The sequence below is a fragment of the Xenopus laevis genome, chromosome 6L, assembly GCF_017654675.1.
Source record: "Xenopus laevis strain J_2021 chromosome 6L, Xenopus_laevis_v10.1, whole genome shotgun sequence".
NCBI lineage: Eukaryota > Metazoa > Chordata > Amphibia > Anura > Pipidae > Xenopus > Xenopus laevis.
Window position 1 is genome coordinate 5,536,482 of NC_054381.1, and position 21,973 is coordinate 5,558,454.

Here is a 21,973-nt window from a genome sequence, read left to right on the forward strand (position 1 = left end):
AGTCGAAAAAATGAGCGGATCTTAACCCAATATGCCCACTAATTTCCGGGGCGATATTGGGCAAATCCGAACTTTGTGGCCCTAGGGCCGAACAATCTGATTACAACTAATTGAATGGCTGCCAATGGGTTGTAGGTCCGCATCAACTAGACGATGAGGTTCTCTATAGAAGAAAAATCTAACCTACCCGATCGATATCGGGCCAATTTTTGGCCTGATATCTATCGGGGGGACCTGTTGTAAGCCCCCACACAGGGGCAGATAAGCTGCCAAATCAGTCTAAAGGACCAATATCGGCAGCTTTAATCTGTCCCTTCAACTGGACTTCAGTTCCTAGTATCCCAGCTGTCAGTCCAGTATGAATGTCCTCCTGGTTAAACAAGAAGGCTTTGATTCTTTGTGCTTCTGGCTGCTCTTCTTCCCATGGGCTGTCAGGGAGCTGGGTGACTTTTATTAAGAAGGGGTTGGATTTTTGGGTCATGCTACTAGTGGGGCTGCCGTAATTGGTCTCTGCTTTTATCCAAAGTCATTGGTCCTTTCAAGTACATGTTCTGTTTGGCTAGCCAGGCTAGAGACTTGCTAGGTTCTGGTTTGGCAAACCTGCAACTTCACCCAGACCCACCATCAAGCTTTGAGCCCCTTTGTCCCCACTTCCTTATTACCCCACATGGGGTATTCAAAGAAGCTGACCAGACTCCCCCTACAACCTGACCGTGATATCACTTCAGGAGGGAGAGCCTATGACCAGTTGGGGGTTGACGAGTTAGGGGCCCCATCCCACCCTCTGCACATGGGGGCCTCAATGTCCCAAGCTATACCCCTATGTGCCACCCAAGCTATACCCCTATGTGCCACCCAAGCTATACCCCTATGTGCCACCCTTAACTTAAATGCCACTTGTTGGACCTTACTTTCTAGTTGCAGGAATGCTTAAATACATCTGTGCTGTTGGTCACCTTTACAAACTTGAAACTAAAATGTACATTTTGGGGCAAAACTCAGAGCTAGTGAGCGTGCCTGGATGTGCATTTGGCAGCCGAATGTTCTGCACGTGTAACTGGTTATGAGCCTGATTACATATTGTAGCTGGGAAAGCCCATGTGCTTGTGCTGGTGATTTTGGATACCAAAGTCCCTTTATGACTCTCCCAGGTCCCTGGCACGCTGAGCCCCCTGCTAATCATTTAACAAACACTTGTCCCTATCAGATGGGCCAACTGCCAGTTGTCCTGTAACGTCACAGGCCATAAATTCATTAAGGGATCATTTCTACTGCCACTGTGAGAATGATGAGACAAACTGTATTATACACAGACCAGCCTGTGGCATGTAACACCGATCCGGTCATGCTGACACCCATCTGAGTTGTCCCCAATTTCTGTACAATGAGCCATCTAGACCACTTTGTACTTCATTGTGCCCCCTTCCCAGAATTTATAGCAACAAAGGTCAAGTTCACCATTACAGAAAAACAAACATGTACTGGAATGTCCTTGCCTGCATCACACAAGCAGATAACTGTATTTCAAAGGAGAACTAAAGCCTAACTAAAGGAGAACTAAAGCCTAACTATAAATGTTGTACAGTGCATTATGTTTGTGCTTCTGTACCAGCCCAAGGCAACCACAGCTCTTTAGCAGTAAAGATCTGTGTCTCCAAAGATGCCCCAGTAGCTCCCCATCTTCTTTTCTGCTGATTCACTGCACATGCTCTGTGCTGCTGTCACTTACTGAGCTTAGGGAGCCACTCACAATATACAGTACACATAGAATAGAAATGTCACAATATAAGGCTGATTAGTCATTAATACACATAATTACTACATGGCAGCACAGAAACCAGTGCAATTAGCATCAGAATTGAATAATCAGCAAACCTGTAGCATCAGCTTATATTACAGCCAGGGAAGCTCATTTTCTGCTGCTGGATAATTAGTGACGAGCCCTAAGCTTAGCTTCTCAACAGCCAATCAGAGCCCACTGAGCATGTGAGTGTCACAGACACTTTCCAAGATGGTGACCCCCTGTGACAAGTTTAAAGTCCTGGATCATTGCTTCTATTGACAAGCTGAAGCTGAAACTTTAACCTCGTACAATAAGTTAATTATATAAAATGTGACATTTATATGCATATACATATTTAGGGTTCAGTTCTCCTTTAAAAATAAAGGTTGTATTTAGATTTGTGTGTATCTCTCTCTTTTAAAAGAGGAAGAAACATACAATAGATAATAGTTACCCATTGCAACCAATCAGCTGCAGGTTGAACAGTGAAAGCAAAATTTGGATTGGTTGCCAGCGGTTACTGCCCAGTTGCAAATTTGCCCAGTGTTTATAAAAGAGCCCCACTGTGTTTTATCTTCAGGCAGTTACCCCCTGCCTTCTCCCAAAAAAAACACAATGTTAAGTTCAAATATTGGCATCCCCATTCATAGCCGCCATGGGGATACAAGGAAAGAGACAGTTATTTGAGGATGTCTCCAACCAGTAGTAGAGATAAGGGTATATAGAGGAGTCCAGAGCTGTGCATTGTGGGTTCACAGACCCTAGCTAAGCCGTTGTTCCTTTGGGCTTGGTGTTTACATTGGGCATGGAGAAGGTACGTTACTGTGTTTTCCTGAAGACCCAGTTAGGACTGGCTGAGGGCATGGAAAGAATTTCAGTCTTGCCTGTTAACATGATGCAGTCTGTAGTAAGAGCATCGTAAATCTCAGGCTGAAAGCAGCTATTTTTGGCCATTTTCACCGTGTTTATGGCCTGAATTATTGTAAAATGCCTGACATTGTATGCCCTTGTACCTTTATTTGCCAATAGTCCGTACACAAGCACGCCGGACCCACAAACATAAAAACAAATATTGTTCTCCAGTTGGGATGAACATAAATATGATTTTAAAACCAAATACTTGATTCCTGTTCAGTCCACAGTGATTTTATGGGTTTTCCCTAACCTGGGAATTTCTGATAGAATCCTGACAAATGGCTAGATTCTTTTTGGTTTGAAGCTCAGACTTAAGAAGCAGAAATAGACATTCTAAAGGTGGCCATACACGGAGAGATCCGCTTGTTTGGCGATGTTGCCAAACGAGCGGATCTCTCTCCGATATGCCCACCTTGAGGTGGGCAATATCGGGCTGATCAGATCGTGGGCCCTGGGGCCCAACTATCGGATCCTAACGATTGGGAACGTGCGGTCAGATCGCGTGACCGCATCAACGAACAGATGTGGCCGCGATCCGACGGGATTTTTTGTCCCATCCGATCGAGATTTGGCCGATTTTCAGCCAGATCTCGATCGGGGAAGCCCATCGGGGGGCCCCATACACGGGCCAATAAGCTGCCGACTTGGTCTGTCGCCAGCTTTTATCGGCCTGTGTATGGCAACCTTTAGTTCTTAGGAGCTTGTTAGGTCAAGTCAATATAAAGTCAGTCCCCAGTTACGTACAAGATATGGTCTGTAGGGTTGCTCTGTAGTTGAATTTGTATGTAAAATGAAACATATACATTTACTTATTAAGTGCAACGTAGACAGATGTCGGAACATAGTATTTATTTTAACCTTTCTGTGTTCCGCAGTAGACAAAACACAACAGAGGGGAATGGGCAAGGTGGTTTATTAAAGTTAAATGCTAATAAAGGTCAAGCAAATCATAGTATGTTATTGTAATAGCCTCTATGTGTAAGACTGAGTTGTGTGTATGTCTTAGGGATTCGGCCAGGATTCAGCCTTTTTCAGCAGGATTCGGATTCTGCTGAATCTTTCTGCCCGGCCGAACTGAATCCGAATCCTAATTTGCATATGTAAATTAGGGGCAGGGAGGAAATCACGTGACTTTTTGTCACAAAACAAGGAAGTAAAAAATGTTTTCGCCTTCCCACCCCTAATTTGCATATGCAAATTAGGGTTTGGTATACAGACGAATCTCTCACAAAGGATTTGGGGGTTCGGCCGAATCCAAAATAGTGGATTCGGTGCATCCCTAGTAAGTCTGGGTGGTGTGTTTAAAGCTGGCCATAGACGCAAAGATCCGATCGTACGAGTCAACATACGATCGGACTTTCCCATCTCCCGACCCTCCACTAACCATTCAGATCAAAGTCTTACCATTTCGATCAAATAAAGTAGTAAAAGAACAGATCAGCCAATGTTCTACATCTGACAGCAATCGTACGATATAGATATGTCTGACAACACTAGTGACAGTCTCCCACTGAAAATCGTACGATCGGCAATACACGCAGAGATATTATCGGCAGCCGACAGAAATGTTCTAACCTGTCCCATCGACCAAACGACCGATCTCCGCCGCACGAAAAATGTCGGGACTCTCCACACACGGTCCGAAAATCGTACGAATCCACGATTCGTACGATCGGATCGTTGCGTCTATGGCCAGCTCTGAGTTGTAAGTCTGAGGTGTGTGTAAGTCCGGTGTATATAACTCGAGGACTCCCTTTATATAGTCATGGACTGGTTGCATTTATGCCCCAGAAAGGGTTGATCAGCTTTATTCAGTGCCCTGGTTAATCATAACATGCAGTTGTCATGACTTGTGGTACAGGTATGGTATTCGTTATCCGGAAACCCATTATCCAGAAAGCTCCGAATTAAAGAATGGCCGTCTCGCATTGACTCCATTATAATGAAATAAAAAATTATTTCCTTTTTCTGTGTAATAATAAAACAGTAACTTATACTTGATTACAACTAAGATATAATTAATCCTTATTGGAAGCAAAACCAGCCTATTGGCTTTATTTAATGTTTAATTGATTTTCTAGTAGACTTAGGTAGGTATGAAGATCCAAATTACAGAAAGATCCTTTATCCGGAAAACCACTGGTCCCAAGCATCCTTGATAACCGGTCACGTACTTGTACCAATGCTGAACAGGTAGTAAAGTACTGCAAGGGTCTAATTCAGATCCCCACAGCCCATTAACTGAACCTTCAACCCATTTCCCAATATGACCTGCAAACTCTATCTGCACCTTATCGGATATGGATTGGGAAGGTTCCATATTGTTGTTCCATACAAAGAACAACTGGCAACTTGGCTGGTGGATGGATAGTAACCAACCTTTAGGCTAAAGGAGGCCACACACTGGCTGAGGAGGCCACACACTGGCTGATACTATCCAATTAGTAGAGCATGTGTAACATGAAGTGTGATGCTCGCTGTAGTATGTTGCTGTTGGACGTAAACTAATGAACCTTCAGATGCGTTATTTCCATTGCCTCTTTCATGTGTAAGGTAAATACTATCTACTTTATACCATCAACGACGGATTGTGTGGCTTATTGGTTTTATTGCTCAGCTTATCTCTTTTGCATTCATTATTCTATCCTGCAGTGTTGTTGCCTTATAATATAAGCAAATTATATGTCAGCCCTTGCTTTTAGTTCGTTAACCTTTTCTTCTATAGCTTAATCAGAATTAATGTCTAGAAATGCTGTATTTTTATTTACTAAAGATACTGGTTCCACAACCCTATTGCATCAATTATCCAGGCCGTCACTTTTCACATCTTGGATGTTGGTCAGCCATCTTTTGTGTGTCCGTGGCACTGCACATGCTCAGTGTGTTCTGGGCAGCTGTCGAGAAGCTAAGCCTTGGTGTTGTCGGAAAGCATCAAGCAGAAAATGTCAAAGAAGCTGATGCTCCAAGACTGATTATGAAGCAATTCTTATGCAAATTGCATTGGTTTCTATGCTGCCATTTAATATGAATCTGCATTAGTTACTAATCAGCCTTTTATTGTGAATGGTATATTGTGTGTGTGTGTGTGTGTGTGTGTGTGTGTGTGTGTGTGTGTGTGTGTATATATATATATATGTATATATGTATATGTGTGTGTATATGTATATATATATATATATGTGTGTATATATATATGTATATATATATATATATATATATATATATATATATATATAGTATATTTTGTGTGGGTTCCTAAGCTTGGCCCAGAGCATGTGCTGTGAACTAGTAATGTGCAGGTCGCAAAAACATCTGCCTGGACACACCCGCACCCACCTTCCCCCCTCCATCTATAAACCCGCACCAAACCCACCACGCCAATGATGTCAAAAAAGGGGTGGGGCAGGCGAAAACGCAAGCCTATAAAGTGAAGTCACCCCAAACACACCCGACCCGCAGGTATTGGGCCGGCCCGCACATCACTACTGTGAACCATCAGAAGTGAAGATGGGGAGCTACTGGGGCATCTTCAGAGAGATCGATCTTCCCTGCCGGAGTCAATTGGAGCTGGTACATAACTCCAAAACACGTGTAGTGTTTCTTCCCGACTGCTTAGTTAATCTTTAGTCTCCTTTAAAGAATGAAGGCTGCAGGGTAATATTTCATGTGGCTGGAAATAGCCCCCTGGGCATTCTCTCCCATGTATTGCACTGGCAGAACAATGTCGCAACTCGCTGAACACAAGGTCAGGCCAGTGCCACGCAGACTTTACTGCTTCTTCTGTTGGTAAAAATAGCCGAGACTGATGCCTGGTACAAACAACATGTCCCTTCCAGTAGAGAACCAGGGAGCGGAGGTAAATAGCATTGAACTCATCGCCCTGTGTCATTCCATAAAGCAAAAAACCCAGCAGGGTTTCTGTGTGAGAAATTCCTTACACGCACACACCACAGGTGTAGCACTGGGAGCCGCGTATAGAAAAACAATGAGCCTTACTGGAGTCTGACACCGGGTAAGTGCTTGTGAGATGAGTCAACATGGGCCGCTCCTTGGCTTGTAGGATCTTCTTCTCTGCTCCGTTTTGGAGAAGTTGCACCTCCGTTTCCACTCCCACCATTGCAGCATTTGGCTTTCTGGTTTAAAGGAAAAGAAATACCATTTTACATTTGGGGGTGCCAAAACTTAGGCACCCCCAAGTGACTACTTTTACTTACCTGACACCCTGGGCCTGTGCTCCTATCAGTAGAAAACCGCACCAGTCCGGGGTTCTTCTAGTGAGCACCACGGAGCAATCCTCTTCCTGCTTTTTCGGGTCTTCTCGTGGCTACGCATGCGCAGTTGAGCGAAAAGCCAAATGGTATTCCTTTTCCTTTAAGGAAACCCATGGGGCAACAGGTAACTGGCCGAATACATTTGGGAGTTGGACCTCAAGGGGACCGTGGTGTGACCAGACTATGCCTCGTGTTGGAGGCAATGGCTGGATTATAATAAAGGTGTAGACAGGCCTGGTGGGAGAGGACTGATGTGGACCTCGCTCAGTGTTATTTTCTAATCTTACTGATTGATATTGAGCTATACATTGTCCATTATAAGCTGCCATCTTGGTTGGGGAGGGCTGTGCGCCGTATGTGAGTGGCTTATTTCTATTTATAAAACACACCCAGAATTACTTGGCTCAGTCCGAATTGTGAAGCCTCCGGCATCGTGAGGAGAGAGACTCCCGTCAGAATCTTGTCAGCATGGTAACTCTACCTGTCATCCTTTGGCTGTAATTCCGGCTCAACAGGTCTCTCCTGCTATTGCTTTAAATGCCCAAGGCTCACAACCACAAATCTGCGTTCCCACCTTGCCGACAAGTTCTGCCTCGTGTCTCATTAACCCACACAAATCTGGATTTAATAGGAACCCTTTTAAAGTGACAGAAGTCAGAGATAGGGTCATTCAGATATGGATTGTAGGGGTACATATTACTGAATAAAGTTGCACTTGATGCCATGTTTGGGGGGGGGGAATAGGGCCATGTAACGTTATGCTCCCCTCGCCTCCAGCCGTGTGTTTCTAAAGAGCCATGCTTTTGTGTTCCCCACAGAACCACTGATGTTCCGTGTGAGCAGAGGGACGGCCATGGAGTAGCCTCGTAGAGCCATTGCGTGATGGGGTTCAGGTGACAGTTGCTGAGGATGCCCCTGACTGACAAGCTGCGGGAGAGGATATCACGGGCCTTCTATAGCCATGGGCTGCTCTGTGCCTCCTACCCTATCCCCATCATCATCCTCACTGCTCTCTGCATTATGGCCTCCTGGTAAGTACCTGAAATACCAATTATCCTGCACCTTTTATGTACTTTCACTTTCCAAGCAGCCCTCTCCAGGCTCTCAGCAATGCTACACAGACATCCAGGGTTTCGAGGTTTAAGGTTTTTTTTCCACAAAGAGTTTTCGAGTTGATTAAAACTCACATATTCAGGCTAAAAAAAATACTTCAATTATTTGTTTTTTTAAAAAAAAAAAAACTCTAATTATTCAAGATTCATTGTATTCCGACCCTGGAAATAGCCTGAATACAAAAATACACCATCTAAAACCTGTCGAGGTCATGTAGGAATCAATGGCAGAGGTCCCTTGAACCATTTGAAGATCTTAATAGTCTTCATGAGGTTCGAGGTTTTTTTCGGGGGGTGTTGCCTGAAAACTCGAATGATTCGAGCGATTCAAAGTTTGGTTTTTTTTTTGCCGAAAACTTGACCAATTCAAGTTTGCTTGGTTTCGGGACTTGAACTCACAGTATCGGGTTTTTGCAATTCGAGTTTTTTCTTAAATAAGATACCATTCAAGTTTTGAGTTCATTCGAGGTATAAAAAACTCTAACACTCAACCCCCCAATGTTAGTGCCCCTATAGTCTCCTTATCTGTATTGTTGTCCAGCACATTCCTGTTTTTATGCTCCTATTTCAGCAAGTAAATGCTCTATTCACCTCATTTTCTTTCTGCTCACGTTCCAGTGCCGGCTCTTCCCAGGAATTTGCCTTTTGGCCGCCCTCTGCCATGACTCTATGCCTCTATATTGGGTGGGATTAAATAAAGCCTCCCTGCTATTTGTGCTGTCTGCCAAAGCTCAGAGTTAAGGTGTTCCTTCAGCCTTTCATTTTGAAATGAGCTTTGTGTGTGTCTTATGGAAATATATTATTGTTCCCCCAGCTTCTGCGTAGGTCTTACTAGCTCTTCTGGCAGTTTCAGTCTTGTGTGCAGCTCCATTGTGTAGCGAACTAGGGATGTCTTTAAAGGGGTTGTTCTCCTTTAAACATACCTCCCAACTGTCCCTTTTTTGGAGGGACAGTCCCTCTTTGACAGCTCAACCCGCAGTCCCTCATTTGTACTGGAAAGTCCCTCTTTTCTATGCACTAAACAGCCAGAAAAAGAAACAAAGTTTCTCACTTAATTGGCTTTTAGCAGAGAGCCCAGAACAGCTAACAGGTGCAAATAAGATACTTTGTAACAAATTTGAGACACAAAAACACAGTTTAGATAAGGAGAAATATTTTCAAACTTTCATAACCTGCCAAATTTTGTAAAACAAACATGTTAATTAGGGGGTGTGGCCACAGAAAGGGGTGTGGTCAAAACATTGCTGCGCTACGTGCGGGAAAATTTTTTTTGTCCCTCTTTTTACTTCCAAAATGTTGGGAAGTATGCTTTAAATTAACTTGTATTATGATGGAGAGATTGATAATAAATTATTTTAGGTTTTGGGTTTTTTAACTTTTTAATCACTAGCTCTCGAGTTTGCAATTTCAGCAGTCTGGTTGCTAGTGTCCAAATTCCCCTAGCAACCATGCATTGATTTGAATAAGAGACTGGAATATGAATAGGAGAGACCTGAATAGAAAGACGAGTAATAAAAAGTAGCAATAGTACCGTAATAAATGTGTAGCCTTACAGAGCATTTGTTTTAAAAGGGATTGTTTGCCTTTGAGTTAAATGTTAGTATGATGTAGAGAGGGATATTCTGAGATAATTTGCAATTGGTTTTCATTTTTTATTATTTATGGTTTTTGAATTATTTAGCTTTTTATTCAGCAGCTCTCTAGTTGGCATTTGTAAACCATCCATTGATTTGAATAAGAGAATGGAATATGAATAGGAGAGGCCTGAATAGAGGAGTAATACAAAGTAGCAATAAATGTGTAGCCTGGCGGAGCTCTTGGTTTTTAGATGGGGTCAGTGACCCCCTCCATTTGAAAGCTGGAAAGAGTCAGAAGAAGATGGCAAAATTTTAAAACAAAATAAATATAAATAAATTTTAAAGGGGTTGTTCACCTTCCAAAACTTTTTTCAGTTCAGTTGTTTTCAGATTGTTCCCCAAAAATAGAGTTTTTTTTTCACTTTCCATTTATTTATTTTTTTACAGTTTTTCCAGAATCTAAGTTTAAAGCTGATTGTTGGTGTCTCTGGTGTTTGAGTCTGACAGCTCAGTAATTCGGGAGCAGATTCTGTTACAATTTACAACATTTAGTTGATCCATTTCTCAGCAGCATCTCTGGAGTATCAGTAACTATTGTATCAAGTCTAACAGCTGCCTGTAATGAAACTCAGCTGGGACAAAGATAAGAAATGTATCAATAAATGTATCAATTTAGAACAGTTTACAGGGTCGGTGACCCCCCCCCTCCCAGAGCTGCTTTAGAAGGGGAAAATTACACTTTACACTTCAATATTAGAAAAACGTGACACGTAGAAAATGGAAAGTAATTTGAAAAAGTTATTTCTGGTGATCTATCTGAAACCAACTACCGTATATACTCGCGTATAAGCCGAGTTTTTCAGCACCCAAAATGTGCTGAAAAACTCAAACTCGGCTTATACGCGGGTCATACCTCTGCTCTTCCCTCTGTCCTTCCCTCTGTCACCTCTGCCCCAGCCGGACTGCCTGTGACTGCCTGTGTCGCCGCCCGGAGCAGGTCCAGGAGCTCCGGGCGGCGCGTCCTTCCCTGCCGGCGTTCGCTTTCAAAATGGCGGCGCCCATGGCCGCCACGTGGGTAGCGGCGCCGGCCGCTACCCACGTGGCGGCCATGGGCGCCGCCATTTTGAAAGCGAACGCCGGCAGGAAGGACGCGCCGCCCGGAGCTCCTGGACCTGCTCCGGGCGGCGACACAGGCAGTCACAGGCAGTCCGGCTGGGGCAGAGGTGACAGAGGGAAGGACAGAGGGAAGAGCAGAGGTGACAGAGGGAAGGACAGAGGGAAGAGCAGCCAGGGTGGGGAGAGCGACAGATGGGGGGGGAAGTGGCAGAGGGAAGCAAACATGAAATCCGGTCGGCGACACAGTCAGTCACAGACAGTAACAGGTACCTGCCCAGTGTCCCCCAATTGTTGCGGCTGGGTCACATTCACATTTTGAAATCTGACATGGGGCCCCTAGGCTTATACACGAGTCAATACATTTTTCCAGTTTTCTTAGGTAAATTAGGTACCTCGGCTTATACACGGGTCGGCTTATACACGAGTATATACGGTAGTTGTTTGAAGGTGAACCACCCCTTTAAGACCAATTGAAAAGTTGCTTAGAATTGATTATTCTGTAACATACTAAAAGTTAAAAGTTAAGTGAGTCTGACTGGGGCAACTCGCCCATTATTTAAATAAAGTAGATGGTTTAGCTGCTGTTTTCTCTTTTGTGTTGCTTTTTATCTTGTTCCCTTGCTTTGTAGAACTCCCACACCCCAATCATTTGTTCTCTTTCACTCCCAGGATGTGCTTGCAAGACTTTGGGTAGGAGAAGGGATCACAAGGCAATCCTTACCCTGTTGTGCAAACAATATAAATATATAGCGTATGACACAATCCTAGACCTTGGGGCTGGCACCTGTATGAAGGCAAACAAATACGTTCAATGTGTGTCTGTACAGTGCAAAGCTGGGATTGAGCAACTGTAACAATCTGTGCACAAGTAACATGTGAGATTAGCCCTGCACAATACACAGGATTACACCGGTCTCTTATATTGGCATCCAGGGGTATAATGTATATTTATAGTTAGTGGGGCCTAAGATTGTGCAGCAACTTTGCCCTATGGTTGAAATGTTCCCAGGAAAGGTGCAGGGGCCCAGTGTTAGTGAAATTTTGGGTGATCAGAAGTTGCTTGCGTTGGGTGCTGGGGATTCCCCTGGTCTAAAAAACAAATTCCAAGAAAAAACTTTGGAGATGACAACTGCAAACATCATGAGTTGTTAATTTGGGGGAATTCTATGTAATATGTTTAACTGAGAATTATTAGTCCTGCCTGGCGAAATATGTTAAAAAGAACGGTAACACCAAATAATTAAACTGTTTTAAAGTAATACAGATACAGGTATGGGATTCGTTATCCGGTAACCCGTTATCCAGATGGCTCCGAATTGAGGAAAGGTTGTTTCCCATAGACTCCATTTTATCCAAATAATCCAATCAATCTTTGTAATCAATCTTTGTAATGATAAAACAGTATCTTTTACTTGATCCCAACTAAGATATAATTAATCTTATTAGAAGCAAAACCAGCCTATTGGGTTTATTTAACATTTAAATTGTTTTTTAGCAGACTTATGGTATGGAGATCCAAATTACGGAAAGATCTGTTATCCGGAAAACCCCAGGTCCCGAGCATTCTGGATATTAGGTCCCATACCTGTATAATATACTTTTGCCCTGCACTGGTAAAACTGATCTGTTCGTTTCAGAAACTACTATAGTTTATATAAACAAGCTGCTGTGTAGCCATGGGGGCAGCCATTCAAGCACAGGATACACAGTAGATAACCGATAAGTACTACTATAGTTTATATAAACAAGCTGCTGTGTAGCCATGGGGGCAGCCATTCAAGCACAGGATACACAGTAGATAACAGATAAGTACTACTATAGTTTATATAAACAAGCTGCTGTGTAGCCATGGGGGCAGCCATTCAAGCACAGGATACACAGTAGATAACAGATAAGTACTACTATAGTTTATATAAACAAGCTGCTGTGTAGCCATGGGGGCAGCCATTCAAAGGATAAAAGGCTCAAGTTACACAGCAGATAGCAGATAAGCTCTGTAGAACATAATGTTATCAGTTTTCCACTATTTAACCTGTGCCATATAGCCTTTTTTCAATTCCTGCCATTGCTATACAGCAGCTTGTTTATATAAACTATAGTAGTGTTTCTGAAGCAAACAGATCAGTTTTACCAGTGCAGGGTAACACATGATATTTTTATTACTTTGAAACACTTGGTGTTACTGTTACTTTAATACACGTTGCCGTTTTAAAACCACGATAGTTACCATGATAGTTACCCTTTAAATATTGTTCTTTACGCACCTCAGCTCTTTCAGAGAGCACAATGTGCCCTTTATACTATATATTCAAATATCTAACTAAATGTCTCCTACTTTCTCCCTCCAATACATTCTTATTCACAGTTACCCCCTGCTAAAGCTTCCGCTGCCTGGGACTGGCCCAGTTGAGTACATCACCCCTGTGAAAGATTATTCGCCTCCACCTTTAGAGCTGAGCCCAGAAGATCACAGCGACCGACCTGATTGGGTAAGCTGCAAAGCATTCTGGACTTTCCCACATCCCCGCACTACACAACCGCTTCTCTCCAGCTTTATGTTCAGGCTGGAGCTAGTAGGGATTTACAGAAACTTCAAATAGTCCCAGCAGTATGTACAGTACAGACGGAGCACTCACAGGCTGTTCTAATGTATCCCAAGGACAAGTAAACACTCATTCAATCCAATCACAACAGTGTTGCCTTGACCTGGGTTTGTTTGATATTATCTACTCGCTGTAGATCTGATAACTGACCTTAGTACCAACGACCTGCCAGAAAGTCTGCTGCTATAGCAGTGTGCAAAGCCAGCCACTTATTTGTTTTCTGGCACTGAGGGGTCATAGGGTTTGTGGCACACACAACTGTCAGTTTCTGGTTCAAGAGGAACCGTCGCTGATATAGATGTGCAGATAGGTGTAGTGACTGCTAATCCTTTTTCACAATGCTACACACTGCCCACAGTGTTTTAGTATCTCCTAAAGCAGCACCTCTTCACTTTCCTCATCTGCTGACACAAATGTCAAACTGACAAACAAAACGTCCGCGATTCATATTACAGGTATGGAACCTGTTATCCAGAATGCTTGGGACACAGGGTTTTCCGGATAATGATTCTTTCCGTAATTTGCATCTTCATACCTTAAAGAAGAATGAAAGCTACCGAAGCAGTTTATTGCCAATCGATTAGCCACAATTGTGCAAGCAATAACACCATATTTATTCTGTAGAATGCTTTACCATACCTGAGTAAACATCTTTAGACACTGTCTCTGTTTGTTTAGGATAGCAGCTGCCATATTAGCTTGGTGTGACGTCACTTCCTGCCTGCGTCTCTCCCTGCTCACTTATAGCTCTGGGCTCAGATTACAGCAGGGGGGGGTAGAGGAGCAAACTGAGCATGCTCAAGCCCTAGCCCTGGAGGTTTAAGCTGAAAACAGGAAGTCTGATACAGAAGCCCATGAGTACACAATAGAAGGAAAGAAATGTGATGTTTCTTTTGACAGAGGACTCAGAGCAGCATTACTTTAAGGGTTTACTGATGTATTTATATAGACCTTTCTGATAAAGCTTACTTACTTTTAGCATTTCCTTCTGCTTTGTCTACTAGAAAATCATGTAAACATTAAATAAACCTAATAGGCTGGTTTTGCCTCCAGTAAGGATTAATTATATCTTAGTTTGGATCAAGTTTTATTATTATAGAGAAAAAGGAAATACTTTTTCAAAATTTGGATTATTTGGATAAAATGGAGAATAAGGGTGACCACCTTTCCGTAATTTGGAGCTTTCTGGATAACAGGTTTCCGGATAACTTTTCCCATACCTGTACATAGATATCAACAGGACAGCACATACACATTGTGCAAAGCTTTAAAAAATCGATGTGTTTATTCAGATCTGCATATTGTTAATATATTGATGTATTATCTTCCTACAGTACGTGGGGCTGCCCGTGGCCTACATACAGCAGGTGTTGGTTAAAGCCGTCGTGTCTCCGTGGGACAAGGACTTCCTGGCCGTGGATGTGTTCCGGTCTCCGCTGTCTCGTGTATTTCCATTGGTGGAAGAGATCAGGAATCATGTGCTGAGAGAGAAGTAAGGTTATTTGCACTGCCACAACCTTCATTGCCTAATAAGTCGATTGGTATTCCAAGGGGAAGGATTGCGAAAATAATATAATCAATTAAAAATTCTGTACTGTTTCTGAAATAATCAAGTTTATCTTCACTATTCCTCTTTCAGCATCTGTTTCTCTTCATTCTCTCTTCATGCAGGAGTTGGGTGTCAGATATTCATTGATAGTTAGATCCAATATATCTTATAGGGGGGCTCCTTTTGCCTAGAAGATGTATTAGAGCTCACTTTATTAAAATCACCAGACATCGTCTCTCTACATGCAGAATTTGTGCAAAAGGCAGTTATTTAGTTAGATTTTGTTTGTACTGGAATCAGTTATGTGAGTGAGCTCTAATTCATCTGCTAGGAAAGGGAGCCCACCTATAAGATATATTGGATCTAATGGTCAATGATTATCTGACACCCAACTGCTGCATGAAGAGAGAATGAAGAGAAACAGATGCTGAGAGAGGGATAGTGAATATAAACTTGATTATTTCAGAAACAATACAGAATTTTTAATTGATTGTATTTAGAATGTTTCTTACTTCTGTATGAAGACGCTTATATTAAATTTTCATTTCCACAATAGTTACCCTTTATACATACAGAAAGGAGCAACTGATAACACCATTAGAGGGCATGCTTTGTAAAGGGCTAAATTAAAGGATACATTATAACCTATACAAGCACATGTAGTTAGCTACTTAGCAGTAATTATCCAGGAGAGATCCAGGCATTTTCACTAGGGTTGTTATTTCACTAGTTTTGCCTATTCATTATAAAAAGCTGACATTCTGGCCATAACTACGTACAACGGTCTCCTAGATCCCAGGCAAAGAGTCTAGAAGATGTGTGTCTCCAGGTGACAGACCTGCTGCCTGGCCTGAAGAAGCTCCGTGACAAGTTACCTGAACATGGCTGCCTACTGCTTTCTCCTGCCAACTTCTGGCAGAACAGCCAAGAACACTTCAGCAGTGACCCAGACCTTATCAGAACCATCCACCAGCATGAGCCCAAGACCTTACAGACCTCTGCTACTCTCAAAGGTAGGTGGTGCATGTTCCCTTGTGGGACCCATCATCTTATGTTCTAACATAGTAAAATAGTAAGTTAGGTTGAAAAAAAGACACACATCCAAAAGTTCAACCTTTTAACTCTATTTCAACCTGCCTAACTGCCAGTTGATACAGAGGAAGGCAAAAACCCATCTGAAGCCTCTCCAATTTGCCTCAGAGGGGAAAATTCCTTCCTGACTCCAAGATGCAATGGGACCAGTCCCTGGATCAACTTGTACTATGAGCTATCTCCCATATCCCTGTATTCCTTCACTTGCTAAAAAGCCATCCAATCCTTCTTAAAGGGATTAGTTTATGATTTTCTTGGTGTAGTTTTTATTTCTAAATTACACTGTTTACACTGCAAATAATTCACTCTACAATATAAAACTTCATTCCTGAACCTGCAAGTGTATTTTTGGGGGGTGTTATCACTCCAACTTGCAGTACAGCAGTAAAGAGTGACCAAAGTTTATCAGAGCACAAATCACATGACTGGGGGCAGCTGGGAAACTGATATGTCTAGCCCTATGTCAGATTTCAAAATTAAATATCAAAAAATCTGTTTGCTCTTTTGAGAAACAGATTTCAGTGCAGAATTCTGTTGGAGCAGCACAATTAACTGATTTATTTTGAAAAAAAAAAAAAACAATTTTCCCATGACAGTATCCCTTTAAAGCTAATGTGTCAGCCAGTAATACTGATTCTAAATCAATTGTGCAAGAAGTTATTCCTTTCTTCCCTGCAGACTTGCTCTTTGGAGTCCCAGGAAAGCATAGTGGAGTCAGTTTGTACAACCGCAAGAGGATTGTGTCCTACACCATCACTATCGCCCTTCGCAGATACGATGCCACGTAAGAGAAAAGAGGCTGCGGCCTAGTCACTGCATGTCAAAGGGAAACGTTAGAACAAGTAGTAGATTTTAGTGCAACACTTCATTAAGATACAATTAGTCTTTTTTTTTTTTTTTTTTGATGGTGGGGGTTGGGTTTAATTGTTTAGTGTTAATCCGTATTGTTAATATGCTTAAACAGTTCATTACAGAGACTGAGCATTGTATTCAAAGTAACAAATATCCCATACACTAGTGCCACACATAGTGGATTCTCGGCTTGTGGATTAACGTTGTTGCATTGGCCCAGGTGCAGCATGTGTAGTGGAAATCTGCTTCTTGTTCCTGCTCCTGGGCTGACACAATGGCTCAATGGGCACATCAGAAAGCTTTTATGAGCATAATTAGCTGCCATAAGGCACCTTAATAATGTTGATAAAAGAAAAATTCTCATTGGTTGCTACCCCACATTAATATCTTTCTGTTTTTAAAAATGCCCTCACTCCCTTGCTGCATGTTACCGTTAGATTCACATGCCATTTCACCCTTACTGGTCTTCATATGAACTTGGCGTGTGTTGACTGATTGTAAGGATGTGATTGGATGCGGCTGAATTTATATTTAGCTATTGCTTCCTCTCTAGTAATGTGCAGGATATTCATTCACAGCAAAACCCTCCTGTGTTTTTCTTTCAGCTTCCTGGAGAGCTTAAGGTCCCGACTGAAGCAGCAACACCCCAGCACCAACTCCAGCGCACAGAGTCAGCACATTGTACATGTACATTTTAAGGAGGAAATTGGGATAGCTGAGCTTATTCCTCTTGTCACCACCTACATCATCCTGTTTGCTTACATTTACTTCTCCACGAGTGAGTACACTTGGCTTCTTTTGGGCTTCTGAAACACCAAACAGAAAAGGGTCAGTCTGTTATTTACTCCTTCCAGTGTATTAGATGTTCTTATACATGTGCAATAGTGATGTGTGGGGCCGGCCCGATTCCTGTGGGTTTACCAGGGCGGTGGGTTTGGCCTGATCTTGCTGCTCCTCTTGCGGGTCTCGGGCGGGTTCGGCATGAGCTCTTCTACCTGCTCTCCCCACCCGTGACCTTAGACTGCCGACTTCCGGCTCCCGGTCATGTCATCCATGGGGTGGGTCCACGCGGGTCTGCAAATGGAAGGGGTGCGGGTCGAGAAAAACTCGACAAGCACATCACTAATGTGCAATAACAGGAGACAGACATAGTGGGACATTCACTAAGATTCGTAGTTGCGCCAGGCGTAACTTCGCCGCACTTCGCCAGGCGTAGTTTCGCCAGCGCTTTGCAAATTCAAAAATCCGAAGTTGCTCTCAGGGGTAGCGTAAGGTTGCGAAGTTGCGCTAGCGTTGATTCGCTAAGCGAAGTTACGCTAGCGATGGTTAATTTGCATACGGCGCCAAACTCAAATTTCAATGGAGGAATATGTAGCAGAACTACAAATGCCTGGGAAACCTTCAAAACATCAAATAAATTTTTTTTTTTGCCCTACACATGTGCCCACTGTATAGTTAAGTTGCCATGAGTTAGAAAATGTAGGGGGGAAGGAGGGGAGCCCCCAAAAATTTTTTGATCTTTTTCAGCCTATCACCCATAATATAGAAAAAGCGCCAGCATTTTTTGGGACTTAGAAAAAATCCCTATTTACTCTATTGCGCTTCGCCTGGTCTGAGGTGGCGAAGGAAGTCTAGCGTAAAAGGTAGCGTTCAGTACACTGCGCGCGTTAGTGAATTTGCGTAGTTACGTCCGTTGCGCAAATTCGCCAGGCGTAAGGGTGCGAAGTTATGCCAGCGTCCGTTAGTGAATTTGGGAAGTAACAAAATGGCCAACGCTAGCGAATTGACGGCGCATAGTGAATTTGCCTCATAGTCTTTTGGAGGCCAGAAATGTTTCAGGAAAATAACTTTATGGCATTGATGGAAAAAAAAAAAAAAAAAAAGGAACAGCAGTGATTCATTTGAGTTATAAAATATCCTTGGTTTAGAGAATAAAGGCTTATTCTTTACTTAAAGGGGTGGGTCACCTTTCAGTTACCTTTTAGTATGTTATAATATGGCAAAGTAACTTTTCAATTGGTCTTCTTTAATTATGTTTTATAATTTTTGAATGATTTGCCTTCTTCCGTCTCTTTCCAGCTTTCAAATGGGGGTCACTGACCCCCATATAAAAACAAAAGCTCTGTAAAGCTACAAATGTATTGTTATTGCTACTTTTTATTGCTTGTATTCCTATTCCGACACTCTCCTATTCATATCCTGTCTTTTATTCACATCAATGCATGGTTGCTAGGGGAATTTGGACTAAATAACTCGAAAACCACAAATAATAAAAAATGAAAACCAATTGCAAATTGTCTCAGAATATCCCTCTCTACATCAATGTGAAAGTTAACTTAAAGGTGAAGCAATTCTTAGATTAAAAATAGTCCTTGCTGTAGCTGTCATGTAATGTATAAGGGTAGAACTACATGGGCGATTTAGCTCCAATCCGACGCCACATGATGAAATGCTGGCGTCAAGTCAGATGCGACGAAGATAAGGTTAGTTGTAGGAATGTTGGATGTAGTTGCAGCGTGCATACAACACGACTGTCGGATGCAAACGCTGCATGCAGCGTCTGCATTCGACAGTCGTGTTGTATCTGATAAATGCTGCGACTTCAACCGACATTTCTATTTCTAACCTATTTCTAACTTGACGCCAGCATTTCGTCACATGGCGCTGGATCGGACCTAAACCACCCATGTAGTTCTACCCTAAGAAGATCAGCGAGTTTTGAGAACAAACAGTCACAAAGCTTGTTATCATTAGGGCCCTTACACATGGAACGCAGGGGAGCGCAGCCTAAAACGCCTGTGTAAGGACCCTTAGATCCGTATATATACTTTGAGAAAGGCCTCGGAGAGGCCGAAACGTTAGTCTTTTAATAAAACATTTTTTATTTTCAAGTAAGTCCTGAGAGTGCGGACCTTTTGTGACTTAGATGTACTGAATTTGGACACTGCACCCAGGCACATAGTGACGAGAGTGCCGGCTTCTCTATTGACTTTTTTTTTTTATATATATATATATATATATATTAAGAGGGCTCCATATGTTAGTTTTTATTGGATTCAGCATAAATAACAAAGATGACCATAATGCACTGTGAGATGTTTGCTAAATTAAGGTTTGTCAAATTAGAGGTAAACGGTCCGGACTGAGAATTAAAATAGGCCCTGTCATTTCAGGTACACAGAGGCACAATCAGCCCACACAGAGGCCCAAACAGCCTCCATCAGCCCACTAAATAGTGACTTTCTATGGGACCTTATAGCAGCCCCTCTGGCATTTGCCAGAACCCACAGATTGCCAGTCCGGGCCTGAGAGGTAACAGTGCTCGGCTGATCTCTGTGCACAAAGACTCCTTGTGTCAGGTCACAGAAGCACCATTCAACCACCAACACTGTATTCTTTCTGACTCCTGTAGCCCTCACTGTGGGGCTTGTACCTTCTATATTATTGTATTGCCTTGTGCAGCTTCATTCTAAGAGACGGCTGTGTTTTCAGTAGTCACACCTTGTGTAAGCCGAGTAGCCACAAAACCACATTATAGTGATTGCTGCCTGGATTTCCTGAATATCCACTTCAGTTTGGGTGCATATTTATAACTATGAAAGTCCCCTTTTAACACTATATAGCAGAGTCAGGGACATGCAAATTGTTATTTTCATTGGATACAATATTAACATAATCAGGTAGAAAGAAACCAGAGAGGGTGGGCAGGTGCCGTGCTGGGGACTGATCACGGTAACTTGGGGGACAAGGGAAGCAGGCAATATGGAGAGGATAGATGGATACAATTTCACTCCTTTGTTGGATGATTTCCAGTGCAGTGGTTCATTTAAAGTTCACCCCATTAACTCATCATTTGCCAGATTCAGTGCATAGCAGCCTCAGGGGCCTTCCTACTGACAGCATGAATTGAATGAATGGTTGGAGCCTGAGGTTTACGGCTGTAAGCTCTATCTTGCAGTCCACTTCCTCTGATTGTACTTACCGCTACTGCAGAATATTATGGTACTTTTAAAATCATTATGTTTAATGAAGAATGAAAGCTACCGAAGCAGTTTATTGGCAATAGATTAGCCAGAATACTGCAAGCTATAAGACTATATTTATTTTGTTGTATGGTTTACCATAAGTAAACATCTTTTGACACTAACTCTGGTCGTTTAGGATATCAGCTGCCATATTAGCTTGTTTTGACATCACTTCCTGCCTGAGTCTCTCCCTGCTCACTCTGCTCAGATTACAGAAGGGAGGGGGAGAGGAGCAAACTGAGCATGCTCAAGCCCTAGACCTGGAGGTTTAAGCTGAAAACAGGAAGTCTGATACAGAAGCCCATGAGTACACAATAGAAGGAAAGAAATGTGGAGTTTATTTTGAGGACTCAGAGCAGCATTACTAAGTTTACTGATGTATTTATATAGACCTTTCTGATAAAGCTTACTTACTTTTAGCCTTTCCTTCTCCTTTAAAGGGGTGGTTCAGGAGTATGTTATAGAATGCCCAATTCTAAGCAACTCTTCAATTGACCTTCATTTTTCTTTTTTTGTAGTTTTTTAATTATTTACCTTCTTCTGACTCTTCCCAGGTCACTGACCCCATATAAAAAACAAATGCTCTGTAAGGCTACAAATGTATTGTTATTGTTACTTTTTATTACCCCTCTTTCTGTTCAGTCCCTCACCTGTCCTAGACTCCTTATCAAAGCAATGTGTGGTTGCTAGGGTACTTTGGACCCTAGCAACCAAATACCTGAAACTGCGAACTGGACAGCTCCTGAATAAAAAGCGAAATAATCACAAAAAAAATGAAAACCAATTGCAGATTGTCTCATGCTAATAATTAACTTAAAGGTGAACAACCCTTTTAAAGTATATTATGTTATTCTTCCAGGGAAGATCGACCTGGTGAAATCTAAATGGGGTCTGGCGCTGGCTGCAGTAGTAACAGTCCTGAGCTCCCTGCTGATGTCAGTCGGGTTGTGCACTCTCTTTGGACTGACACCAACTCTCAACGGCGGGTAAGTGTTGCCTTCTGCTAACTGGAATTTACTTTATGACCTTACTGAATGCAGATTGCTGGTGGAGTGACTGAGATTTGAGAGGTTTTGCA

General features: G+C 42.5%; 1 protein-coding gene across 2 annotated transcripts in view; it reads left to right on the forward strand.

The window, feature by feature from the left end:
• Positions 1-21,973, forward strand: part of scap.L (SREBF chaperone L homeolog) — a 52,442-nt gene that overhangs the window by 17,118 nt on the left and 13,351 nt on the right. For both annotated transcript variants that reach the window (XM_018267011.2, XM_018267012.2), the window contains exons 2-8: positions 7,788-8,000; positions 13,140-13,263; positions 14,712-14,869; positions 15,719-15,939; positions 16,697-16,802; positions 17,476-17,648; positions 21,755-21,881. In XM_018267011.2, the coding sequence (XP_018122500.1) occupies positions 7,879-8,000; positions 13,140-13,263; positions 14,712-14,869; positions 15,719-15,939; positions 16,697-16,802; positions 17,476-17,648; positions 21,755-21,881 (1,031 nt within the window). In that variant the 5' untranslated portion in view covers positions 7,788-7,878. The remainder of the gene's footprint in view (positions 1-7,787; positions 8,001-13,139; positions 13,264-14,711; positions 14,870-15,718; positions 15,940-16,696; positions 16,803-17,475; positions 17,649-21,754; positions 21,882-21,973) is intronic.